Raw genomic sequence first — 12,498 nt, 5'->3', positions numbered from 1 at the left:
GGGGCCTTGGGTCACAATGGGTAGCCTAACAATGGGATTTACTGTGGGGACTTTGGGCCCCAGGGTAACAGCTTGACCTCTGGAGGCACTGGAGACAAAGATCAGCCACATGGCAGTCAACCATGTCTATCTGACCAAGTTCCAATGAAAACTCTGGACACCAAGGCTTGTGTGAGCTTCCCCAGTTGTACATGTATTGATTTATACACTTGGTGAGTACTGTCATGCATCACTGCCGGGGTGAGTTAGCACTATCTGTAACTCCAGCGACAGAGGAACTGGGAGCTCCGCGCTTAGAACTCTCCAGGACTCTGCCTCCCAAGCCTCTTCCCTTGGCTGATTTTAATGTACATCCTTTCATTGTGAGAAACTGTGGCTGTAAGCAGAAGAGCTTTCAGTGAATTCTGTGAGTCTTTTAGCAAATTCTCAAACCTGAGGGTGGTCTTGGAGACCGCCGACAGACTCGTAGTTAGTGTGAGAAGTGAAAGTGGTCTTGGGGACTCCCCGACTCTGCGGGTGGGGAGAGAATAACTGTTGCCTTCTTCCTTTAGAAGTATAATCCCACACTTTCTAAACAACCTATTCTCTTCAAAATCAATGGATCAATGTGATTTCAGCATAGATCTGGCATCTGGAAGACAAGCTATTGCTTATGTATGAAAGTGTTGTTGGGACAACGACCAGACAATATACACATTAGGAAGGGAGATCTGAATCATATGTACTAGAAAAAAAAAAAAAAAAAACACTGGGTAAAATAAGATAGAATAAAAGGTGTCACAAACTAGAGCATTTATTAACTTGGCTTACAAAACCCACAAACCTGGCTAACAAAACCCTCTAAAATATTTACATTATTTTCTAAAGTACTCACAGTAGTAAAACATTTAAAGGAGGGAATTAAACACACTTATCATCTTAGCAAATTTGTTCCAGTATCTTCCAGCACTTTGGGAGGCCGAGGCAGGAGTATCGCTTGAGCTCAAGAGTTTGAGTCCAGCCTGGGCTTATAACATAGTGAGACCCTGTCTCTACAAACAATTTTTCCAAAATTAGCACTTGTGATCTCAGCTACTCGGGGAGGCTGAGGATCACTAGAGCCCAGATGGTCAAGGTTGCAGTGAGCCATGACCATGCCACTGCACTCCAGCCCATGTGACAGGGTAAAACTCTGTCTCAAACAAAACAAAACAAAACCCCAACAACAACAAAAAAGATGCTTGATCATTCTAAGGAATTCAAACATGGCAGAATATTCAAAGGTGCAAGTGAAAACTGAAGATCACTCTCCCCAAACCTTCCCCACATAAAGAGCTACTGTTAATTCTGGTGACTGTCCCACACATCTAGCCATGCATTATGTGCCAGCAAAAAATTAGTTTCAGTAAAAACCATTTTTAGAAACTGTTTTAGATAGGTAATACATTCCCAAATTTACAAGGTCCAAATGGGTATGCAGCAAAACCCCTCCTCTTGGCCTTCCAGGTTTCCTCCCCAAAGGGAACAATGTTACCAGTTTCTTATGCATCCTTCAGGGGCTACTGTATTATGTAAACTAAGTCATACAGATTTAAAGTATTAACCTTATTTTACAGCAGACTGAAAAACTAAATGAACTGCTGCACTTCAAATAATTGTTTCTTGTTTCTTTACCACACAGGAGATATTTCTCAAAAGACTCCTCTGCGGGAGAGGAGAATAGGTGAGCAAGAGAGAGAGGGGGAGAACTTAGGAAAAATCATTAAGTGGTTGAAGTATCTGCTTACTCCATGCCATGGAAAATAACATAAGAAAGCATTCTCACTTTCACCCTTCTCTATCTCCCGACTTATCTTGACCCCGGTCAGGCTCTACAGTAGTGTCTGTTCTGGAACCACAATCCAAGGGTCAGTTCTATGTTTAAGGGGTTCAATAAGGCCCACTACTCCTTTACTGTTGCCTTTCCATTCCCAAATTTTTCATGCCGATTTAAATCTTTTTGTTTGTTTGTTTTTGTTTTTTGAGACACAGTCTCGCTCTATCACCCAGGCTGGTGTGCAGTGGCACGATCTTGGCTCACTGCAACCGTCGCCTCCTGGGTTCAAGTGATTCTCCCACCTCAACCTCCTCAGTAGCTGGGACTACAGGCCTGCACCACCACACATGGCCAATTTTTGTATTTTTAGTAGAGACGGGGTTTCACTATGTTGGCCAGGTTGGTCTAGAACTCCTGACCTCAGGTGATCTGCCTGCCTCAGCCTCCCAAATTGCTGGGATTACAGGCGTGAGCCACTGTGCCTGGCCGATTGAATTCTTTAACTGTCTAAATTTATTTGTCAATTTTTTTTCCAAACTAGGGGTCATGGGCCATATCTCAATATTTCTAGTCACTGAACATAATCTAATACATTCCTCTAAGTTTTAAAAAGCACTTCAAAACATGTAGTGATTTCTCACCCTCTCTACCCAAAGTCATTAACTATGGGGCAAATTAAAAAGAAAATAGTATTATTTAGATTCACAGGCCTGCCTTACTCTAAGACAATCCTGCACTAAGCCAATGCATACATATCTGAGAAATGAAAATTAAGACTTACTGGTCATCTGAAATTCAGCAAATGCTACTCTCTCTAGCTGTACTCTAAGCAGTTCGCAGGGAGCATCTTTCAGCAGCTGAAACAGCTTTGCGGCCTTGCTGTAATGAAGATCTGCCAGCACCCGGTGTTGTTTCCTAAGGTGTTCATCACCAACCTAGAACCAAACCAAAACAAGCAACAAATCCTTCACGGTAACTACTTCAGGCTTCACTAAGTGCTTCTTAGTTATTTTTCCCCCACTGTGGGTCTTACTAGGTCTTACTAGTTTTAGCTTTTATATTTAGGTCTTTAATCCATTTCCTTTCTTTTTTTTTTTTTGAGACAGGGTCTCGCTCTGTCGCCCAGGCTGGAGATGCAGTGGTGCAATCCTGGCTCACTGCAACCTCTGCCTCCTGAACTCAAGCAATTCCCCTGCCTCAGCCTCCCAAGTTGCTGGGATTACAGGCACCCGCCACTACTGCTTGGCTAATTTTTAAATTTTTTTCTGGGGTTTTGTCATGTTGGCTAGGCTGCTCTCTAACTCCTGACCTCAAATGATCCACCCACCTCGGCTCCCAAAGTGCTGGGATTACAGGCATGAACTGGAGAAGATTTCTTTCCACTTCGACCTAGGAAGTCCTCAACCAAAATTCAGGTTTGCCCAGATGGCCTAATATCCTGAGGGCAAAAGCAAGCTTAAGGGTGCCAAGACAATTCAGCAGAGGAGCAGTCTTTTCAGCAAATGGTGCTGGGACAACTAGATATCTATATGCAAAAGAGTCGGGAGGCCTGGGAGGCGGAGGTTGCAGTGAGCTGAGATCGTGCTACTGCACTCCACTCTGGGCAACAGAGTGAGACCCTGTCTCAAAAAAAAAAGAAAAAAAACTTCTCCAGTTTAAGCTGTATCTCAAAAGATACTTTTCAGAATAAAGGCAACCCAGAAGTAAACTCATGCCAAAGGGACTGTAAGGTAAGTAGTCTTACCTTACGGGGGGAGGGGGGAGGAAATCAACAAAACAAACAAAAAAACATCACTGAGAAACTACAGGCCCAAGACTCGCAGCAAAAGCCAAGCAATCTCTCGGAAGGAAGTGCCTTTATCCTCGGCCTCAGATTATTCTCAGAAATACAGGCATTTGGGCACCAGGATTCATGTACAATCCTGCTGGCACTAGATTATTTCTAATAGCATCAAACTGGAATCTGGAATAACCCCAAAATTCATTAATCATAGACTAGATAAATAAACTAAGATATAGTCATTTAATGACTACTGAGCTGAGAAAATGAACAGCTACGTGTGCCAACACAGATGTATCTCAAAAACACGATGTTAAGTGACAGGCAGTAAGCCACAGAACACCAACAGCGGATTCGTTTTCCCATGCTCAACATGGAGCACAATGTGGACATATTGTTTAAGTGGCACAGCACAAAAAAGGCACAGACGCAGCAGAAAATTTAGGACAGCAGTTCACCTGAGTGGACATCAAGGAAGACATATATGACCATGTTAGAAAAACAAAAAGCACCCAGAACACTTTTAAACTGATGTGGCACTGTACTTAACTTGGACTGACAATACCTGATTCCTCAGACAGCTGTGGTACATGGAGGCCAGCCTGTGATGGATGGTTGCAGCTCGATACTGACAAAGGGGCTGTCGAGCAGACACTGAATCCACGTCGCAGTATTTTAGGGACTTCATCATGGCCTCACTGACTTCTTTTTCAATCTGTTCTTGTTTTGAGGGGGGAGAAAAAAATAAGCTTCTAATCTGACTGTAGGAGTTTTTAAAACGTTTAAATACTGCTTATTAGGGAAAAGACAACAGATGCTAAATATTTGTTAAACAAGGGAATTAGATTGAGAACTTATTTTATACTCCAGCAAATATTATCACCTGCTCCTGAGCTTTTCTAGATAACGGAGCATAATCTTGCTGTAGAGTTGCCATAGTAAAGTAAGTAGTGGACAATTCCCAGTTCACTGAATCCCAAACAGCTGGGTGTATGTCTCGTGTTCCCAATGACCTTAGCGCTTTCAAATAGTAATCAATAGCCTGCAAAGGAGAAAACAGTGTACATTTCTGACTCAGCTTAAACATATACCAATACTGCATTAAAATAAAACACACTTCACAACTACCGAGATGTTAATTTAATTTTGGGATAATTTATAAAGGGACAATATTATGAGGAAATGAAAAAAGTAAGTCAATGAAAATATTTCAATGAAGAAAGTTATTCCGAGTAGACTGAAGACCACTCTGTGTTCCCATCTCAAGGCTACAAGAAGCCAATCCGTGCTGCTGCTTTCTGACTCAGGCTGAGCATGATGATGCACTTGTTTCCTTTGTTTTTTTTTTTCTTTCTAAATGAAAATTACAGTTTATATAACTAGTAAATTAGATTAAAAACTTGCCAAATTTTACGTAAAAAGAAGTATCTCCTCCTACCTTGTTACCCCAATCCTCAAATACATGGCCATTATATTGAAACCAAAAACAAAACCACACTTAATCACCCAGCAATAATTTCTACATTTCTGGTGTTTATTTATTCACTCTTTTCTGTGTATATATAAATTTAAAAAAGAAAATCAAAAAAGGTCACTCATTTAAAAATTTATGCCACCAACATTCTTCACTAATGTCATTTAAATAGCTTCAATTCCTCCATTATATGAGTGCTCATATCTTTGTACCCTCTCCAACAGTGGGTGTGACCATTTGTCATAAAATTTGGCAATCTAAAAAATAAAACTCAATTTTGAGGCCAGGAGTTTGAGACCAGCCTGGCCAACATGGCGAAACCTCATCTCCACTAAAAATATTATAATGCCAAAATGAGACAGGCGTGTTGGCAACATGCTTGTAGTCTCAGCTACTCAGGAGGCTGAGGCATGAGAATCACTTGAATCCAGGAGGCAGAGGTTGCAGTGAGCCAAGACTGTGCCACTGCACTTCAGCCTGGGCAACGGAGTGAAACTCTGCCTCAAAAAAGTAAATAAATAAAACTAAACTTTGAAATTTTTCTTTTATATATATTAGCCATTTACTTTTTTTAAAAAATGTGTACATTTTCTGTTCAAGGTTATTTGCTCTTTTTTCTCTTTGGGTGGTTTATTTTCAATGATTCTTATTTTATACAGCAAGAGTGTATTAACCTCTCATCTCTATGATTTGCTTTCAATTTCAGTTTCTGTTGAGCATTTTTAGATCTTTATTTTTTATACAGTTGTGCATTTTAGAACTTTAATTTTACACATTTGAGTTTATTCAACTTTTACCCAGGATTTCTGCTTACTGTGCCATGCTGGGAAAGTCTTTCCGTAACCTATCATATAAGCCTCTACCTATATTTTCTTCTAATACTTTTACAGTTTCACTTTCTCCATGTCAATCTTTAATCCATTTGACATTCATGCTCGTTGTACAAACCATTTGCAGAATCATCTTTTCCCTTCCAATTCCACGTCATCTTCAATACTCAATTCTTACTAGTCTTAGGCCAGGTTGCAAGTGTTTTCACGATCTGTCTGGTGTTGTATCATTAGCAGAGTTTAATTATTTTTAGTTTTATAGTATTTTAGTGAAACAATGGCAAAATGTAAATAAATGACAGGTGTGAATGGGTGAGGCCCAACATGTACGCGAATGTGTTACCTTATTATAATACAAGCCTTCTTCTGGTGAAAATTCACGTTTCAGTTCATCCCCTGCACCACAGTGGGCCTGCGCACAAATCCGCATGAGCCTTCCCGTGTTACATAATAAAAGGGCGGCATTGGTGGCATCCTCAATTGACTCAAAGTTGTGAATTCCCTTTTCAAAACAAGAAAAGCTTTTTTTCCACAACTGTTGCTCGGCAGCAGACACAGATTTGCTCACTTTACAGAGAAAGAAAGAAAACAACTGTGTAAGCAGACATCAGTGTAAACCTTAGCACTGTCTCTTGATGAGATAAGAGGAGGATGGCAGTGACAGGAGTGTGGTGGCGAGCCAGTCACCTGCAGTCAACCACGGCTCATTGCTCTCACCATGCCTGTTACATGAAGGTAAACGTGTCCATATGAGTTCATATGTTGAAGCCCTAACCCCTAGTTCCTTAGAATGTGACTGTATTTAGGACAGGTCCTTTAAAGACGTAATTAAGATTAAATGAGATTGTAAGGGTGGGGTCCTAATCCAGTATGACTGGTGTCCTTTTAAAGAGGGAGGGACTCCAGGGCTATGCACAGAGAGAAGGCCCTGTGTGGACACGGTGACAAGGTGGTTATCTGCAAGCCAAGGTAGAAGCATGAGAGGAATCCAATGCTGCTGCCACCTTGATCTTGAACTTCCAGTCTCCAGATCTATGACACAATAAATTTCTCATTATGTCACCTAGTCTATGATATTTCATTACAGCAGCCCCAGCTCACTAACATAGCTTGATGAAGTCTCTCACCATCCTGCTCTGCCTCACCCAGGATGGGAACCATCCCTTTGTCCCGCTCATTCATGCTGTATGCACGGCCCACCCATTAGTCACTTAGTAGCTGTCTGGGTTATCAGATGACTGTTACAATATTGCTGTGCTTTTGTACAAGTAACCCTTATTTTGACTTAATGTCCCAAAGCACAAGAGTAACGACGCTGCCATACCGTTGTAAATGCTGTTAATCTCTTACTGTGCCTAATTTGTAAATTAAACTTCATCGCAGGTATGTATGTATAGGAAAAAGCACTGAAAAACTCTCCAGTTTCAGGCATCCACTGGGGATCCTGGAACGCATCCTCCAAGGATAAGTGGGGTCTACTGTACAACACTTAAGTATAACCCTCTTCACTATTAACCAAATGATATTAAAATAAGCAAAGAAAAACATCTGAGCAAAGTGCCATTTTGTGAAGATCCAAAAGCGTGGTCCCCATGGAGTCTGAAGAGATTACAACCTGTGTTGTATCCAATTTCCCTAGCTTCCTGACTACCACTTTCCAGGCTCCCTCACTGACTGCCCCCTCCAGATGCACCGTAAATGCACAGGTTCTCCCACTAGCAATGAACTCTTTGAGGGCAACATTTGTATCCCTAAGTGCCAAGCATTAATCACAGATCAACAGGCACACAGGCTGGGTGCAGTGGCTCATGCCTGTAATCCCTGAACTTTGGGAAGCCAAAGCGTGAGGACTGCCTGAGGCCAGGAGTCCGAGACCAGCCTGGGCAACCCAGCAAGACTTCATCTCTAAAAAAATTTTTAAAAATTACTTGGGAGGCCGAGGTGAGAGGATTGCTTGAGCCCAGGAGTTCGAGGCTGTGGCAAGCTATGATTATGCCACTGCATTCTAGCCTGCGCGACAGAGTAAAACCCTGTCTCTAAAAAAAAAAAAAAAAAAAAAAAAAAAAAAAAAAAAAAAAAAACCAAAACCAAAACCAAAGGCCCACAGATGTTCAGCTTACCTGCTCACCTCAGTTCTACCTCAGCCCCTTTCTGTTCTGTCCGTGTCCAGGCTTTACATTCTCATCTATTCTCACGGCTTCAACTATTACCTTTATGTGAATGGTTCTCAGTCTGTCTCACTAGCCCTACAGCTCTTAGCACACTTCAAATTGACTACAAATTATACCTTTCACATACATGTTCCATAGTGAACTCAAATTCAACATGGGCCCAAATGGTTTACCATCTCACATCTTACTTACACCATCCCACATCTTACTACACCATCCCACATCTTACTTACCCACTATCCCACATCTTCCTCACACAGGCCTCTTGCTCCCTCTAAACGTACACTTACACCCTTTGAGATCCCTGGCTTCTTCCTCACACCACCTCCTTGGTCTGGAGCGCCCTCCTTTCCTCACATTTGCCGGCTGATGCTCTACACATCCTGCACCACCCTGCTCAACGACACTTTCCCAAAAGCCTTCTAACTTATAACCTCCATAAATGTCTTCTTTCCCCAGTCTCCCATTATACTTCGTCGGTACTCATCCACAGCATTTTGAGGCTTTGTGTTCCTATCTAGCTTCCCAACATGAAGAGAGGACCATATTTTAGCCAGTTACATATCCAACATAGAGCCTGGCACATGGCTGGATGTCCCATTTGCTTCTGAATTGATCAGATGGAGTGAGTACAAAAGTGAGAATGAAGAACATTGAAATAATTAATTCCAAGGGAAAATCATGTGTTCCTAATTCTATTTCTTAAGAATAATAAGAGGTTCTCTAACAGAGCACCTCTTTATGATATAAAATCAAGTGCCACAGTTCTTTGCTTGACTCATACAAAATTAGCATAATTTTCTGAGAGAACAGGCAATAGAGAGGAATCTAAAGAGATACTCACCTAGTCTCTCACTCTGTAATGCAGCAGCCTGATTCATGTAAAACACACCAATTTCATTTCTAATGTTACCCATTCTCTTTAATACTTGTACATAGTGTTCTGGATTTTGGCTTTTCAAGTCACTAAACTGCAAGATTTCATTAGCAGCCTCATAACATTTACAACTAACAGAAAGTTGACTTTCTAAGTCTGTAGACAAATCAGTTGCCCATGCAAATCCTGAAAAGAAAAAAGGGATACATCAATGCGAATCATGTGATTCCTTCTTCCTCAGTATCCAAATGAACCTGAGATTCTAAATTCTAAGTAATAAAAAATGCAATATAGTGTAAGTATACCAAGATTCAATCAATACAACAATATTTAAGTTTCATAATAAAGATCTATTTATAAAATTATATTTCTTGGGATATTAATGTTGGATAAAAATATTTTCCTGCCTATGAATATCAAACAATTTCTGTGATCCAGGTTTTCCCAGGTACACTTGTTTATTAGGATGGACCTGAAGTTGTCCACTAATACAAAGTAAAGTTGTTATTTTTAACTAATGGAAATAGTTCTTGAAATAATGTGCCAATATTAACTTTAAGTCACTGAAGAGGCTGCTACAGAAGCCCTCGAAGATTAAAAATGCCATCTAGTGGGGACTGGAGTAAAAAGAATATTTAACTGAAATTGCTATGATGGGAGTAGTAAAAATACACCAAGGACTTTCCTACTACATTAAAACATGATTATTTGAGAAAGATGGAGAGAGGGGAAGAAAGGGCAAAACTATTACAAAATAACACATTTTTCCCTCTCCCCCAGTATACTCCTCCAGCTATGAATTGTCTAAAACTTTGGCAGGCAAACATCAAGTAATATTCAGTATAACAATTTAAGAGCATAATAAAACAACCCCATGAGACATTACAGAAGCACCTTCAGAAGACTCATCTTTTACTTCATTCACTGTGTTAATGGCAGCGTGCTTACACACTGTGCTGAGGTAAGAGGGAGGGATATCGCTGCTGCGGATCAGATTATTCTACTTCCCAGTTTTAAAGCCTGACAATTCCAAACAGAGTGACATATTAAGCAAGACAGGTGGCTATGAACTAACTTTAAAAACAATGATCACTTTATTTCAGCCCCAAGGAATCATTCAGAAGGTTAATTAACCACCTTCACCAACTGTTATACCTTTCAAAAGGAAACCTATGGCTTTGTTAGCTGACTACAAGTGTTACCTAGAAGAACCTCATGAAAAGAAGAGTGTAAAAAGCTGACACAAGGCTGGGCGCAGTGGCTCGTGCCTGTAATCCCAGCACTTTGGGAGGCCAAGGTGGGAGGATCGCTTGAGTTGAGGAGTTTGAGACCAGTCTGGGGCAATGTGGTGAAACCCTGTCTCTAACAAAAATACAAAAATTAGCTAGGTGTGGTGGCGCATGTACTAGTCCCAGCTACTTGGGAGACTGAGATGGGAGGATCATCACTTGAACCCAGGAGGTGGAGGTTGCAGTGAGCCAAGACTGCCCCACCGCACTCCAGCCTGGGTGGCAGAGCGAGACTGTGTCTCAAAAAAATAAATAAATAAAATAAAATAAAAAGTTGACACAACTGTCTTCATATCTTACTTTATATTTAGTTCTAGTTATATAAACAGTAATTATAAAATACTTAAAAACCATTTTATACAAATACACAAGATCATGCTTAATCTTAAAATTAGGAAATGAATAAAACAGCAGGCCAGGTGTGGTGGCTCACACCTGTAATCCCAGCACCTTGGGAGGCCAAGGTGGGCTAGCCGGGCATGGTGGCGCATGCCTGTAATTCCAGCTGCTTGGGAGGCTGAGGCAGGAGAATTGCTTGAACCCGGGAGGCGGAGGTTTCAGTGAGCCAAGATTGCACCATTGCACTCCAGCTTGGGCAACAAGAGCGAAACTCCGTCTCAAAAAATAAATAAATAAATACAGAGCAAATATCAAAACTCTAATATTTCTATCCCTTTTCTGAATACTCAAATAAGCATGAGCTAGGCTGCACAGTCCCACTGTGAACCACGTGGTCCAAGCCTGTGGCACACCTTGGCAACTGGACTCTCTGTGAAGGCTATGCAGGATCTCCTGGTCTTCTTTTGTTTGGTAATGAAACTCTTCAAGGTGTGCTGCTCTATTATTTGCATTCTGGGCCAGCATTAGTTGGATATCACCACAAAGTGTCAAATATTGAGAGAGAAACAGCAGCACTTCGGAAAGCATATTGGTGCAGAGGCAGCAATAAGTATCTGTTTAGAAAGGGAGGGAAGAAGGAAAAACACAAATGCAGAAAAAATTAATGATCATAGGAAATATGAAGAAACTGTGTTACCAGCTGAACGCTTTGTAGCACTGTATCTATTCTGTTTATTTTATGTCCAACAATACATATTACGGCTTCATGTAGTTCAAAGCAAAGAGATGTTAAACCACTGAGCAGAAACTAAAATAGAAGGTAACACACACAGGATTGGAAACAGTCATTTTAAAATAAAGATTTACTAGAAAAATAGGAGTAAACTTCCACTGTGATTCAGATGCCTTCTCTGTTCTCTCTTCCCAGTGCCTATTAAACATATTCATTTATAGTGGCTTACCATGGCTTTGCAAAGCTAATTTAATGTATCGTAATGCTCTTCCATATTTCTGAAGACTCATGGCAGCATCGGACAAAACATAATAGGCCTTTGATGACTTGAGAATCAGCTGAAGTTTCATTTTATGTTGCCAAGAGCCAGGGATCATTCCAGATTGACTGGAATAATTGCCCTCCTGAAGGGAGCCCACTGTGACATGGAGAGAAAAAAAAAGACAGCACATTTCATTTGACTGTAAGTCTCATGCACAAAAAATATTTTCTGTTTCTTGATGGAAACACTCTAGACTTAGGTGACAAGACTGGTAAATACTATGCTTTACTGCTTAAATACACTGGAGTGAAATGGCTGTGTTAAAAGACTCTCACTTGGGAGTTCTAAGGCCTTCTGCTTCCCTGACATCGGCAACTCTGTCATTCTCTTCCAGTGTCACTGACATAGCTAACCTCATGAGTGACACCTGTCTCCTTTTTCCAGTCTATGTGTCAACCTGTCAAAGTTTACCTTCCTAAAGCACAGCTTAGATCAGCGTGAAAGCCTGTCCTCAAACATGAAAACGGCTTCTCCCCACTTAGCTAGTTGCATGTTTCTCAGTCTCACTTCCTACTTGTCCATCCTACTACCCATCAGCCAATGTTAAGTTACTGCTTGTCACCTATAAACATGCCTGTTTTTCCTATCTCCCATCTTAGTTTACTGTTTCCTCTACAAGGAATACTCTTTATTTAAAGTCCAGCCCATCGCTACCTTCTTTACTCAACAAATGATCATTTTTCTGCCAAGTACTGTGCCAGGCACTGGAAACTGTGACATGAAGTCATATGGCCTCTATCCTTGATAACATAAACCACAACAAAATATGTTAAGTGTAATTAACAGACAAAGAACAAAATACTGTGGAACATTTTGCTCTGCAAATAACAAAAACACCCACCCCTTCCCCCAGCCTGAAGGTTTCTCATTTTTTAATCAGCTAGAACA

General features: G+C 40.9%; 1 protein-coding gene and 1 long non-coding RNA gene across 3 annotated transcripts in view; one reads left to right on the top strand and one right to left on the bottom strand.

The window, feature by feature from the left end:
* Positions 1–12,498, bottom strand: part of EDRF1 (erythroid differentiation regulatory factor 1) — a 45,176-nt gene that overhangs the window by 12,008 nt on the left and 20,670 nt on the right. For both annotated transcript variants that reach the window (XM_001137992.6, XM_001137906.6), the window contains 7 exons: positions 11,518–11,706; positions 10,969–11,169; positions 8,895–9,113; positions 6,223–6,446; positions 4,459–4,617; positions 4,141–4,290; positions 2,577–2,730 (listed from right to left, as the gene is read on the bottom strand). In XM_001137992.6, the coding sequence (XP_001137992.3) occupies positions 2,577–2,730; positions 4,141–4,290; positions 4,459–4,617; positions 6,223–6,446; positions 8,895–9,113; positions 10,969–11,169; positions 11,518–11,706 (1,296 nt within the window). The remainder of the gene's footprint in view (positions 1–2,576; positions 2,731–4,140; positions 4,291–4,458; positions 4,618–6,222; positions 6,447–8,894; positions 9,114–10,968; positions 11,170–11,517; positions 11,707–12,498) is intronic.
* LOC134807217 (uncharacterized) lies at positions 67–6,537 on the top strand. The gene is made up of 3 exons (XR_010147069.1): positions 67–212; positions 1,661–1,702; positions 6,455–6,537. It is a non-coding gene; the product is annotated as an uncharacterized LOC134807217 (long non-coding RNA).

This window comes from Pan troglodytes, chromosome 8, assembly GCF_028858775.2.
Source record: "Pan troglodytes isolate AG18354 chromosome 8, NHGRI_mPanTro3-v2.0_pri, whole genome shotgun sequence".
In the NCBI taxonomy this organism is placed as follows: Eukaryota; Metazoa; Chordata; class Mammalia; order Primates; family Hominidae; genus Pan; species Pan troglodytes.
The sequence above is the reverse complement of the archived record's forward strand: the minus strand, read 5'-3'. Positions and strand labels throughout refer to the sequence as shown.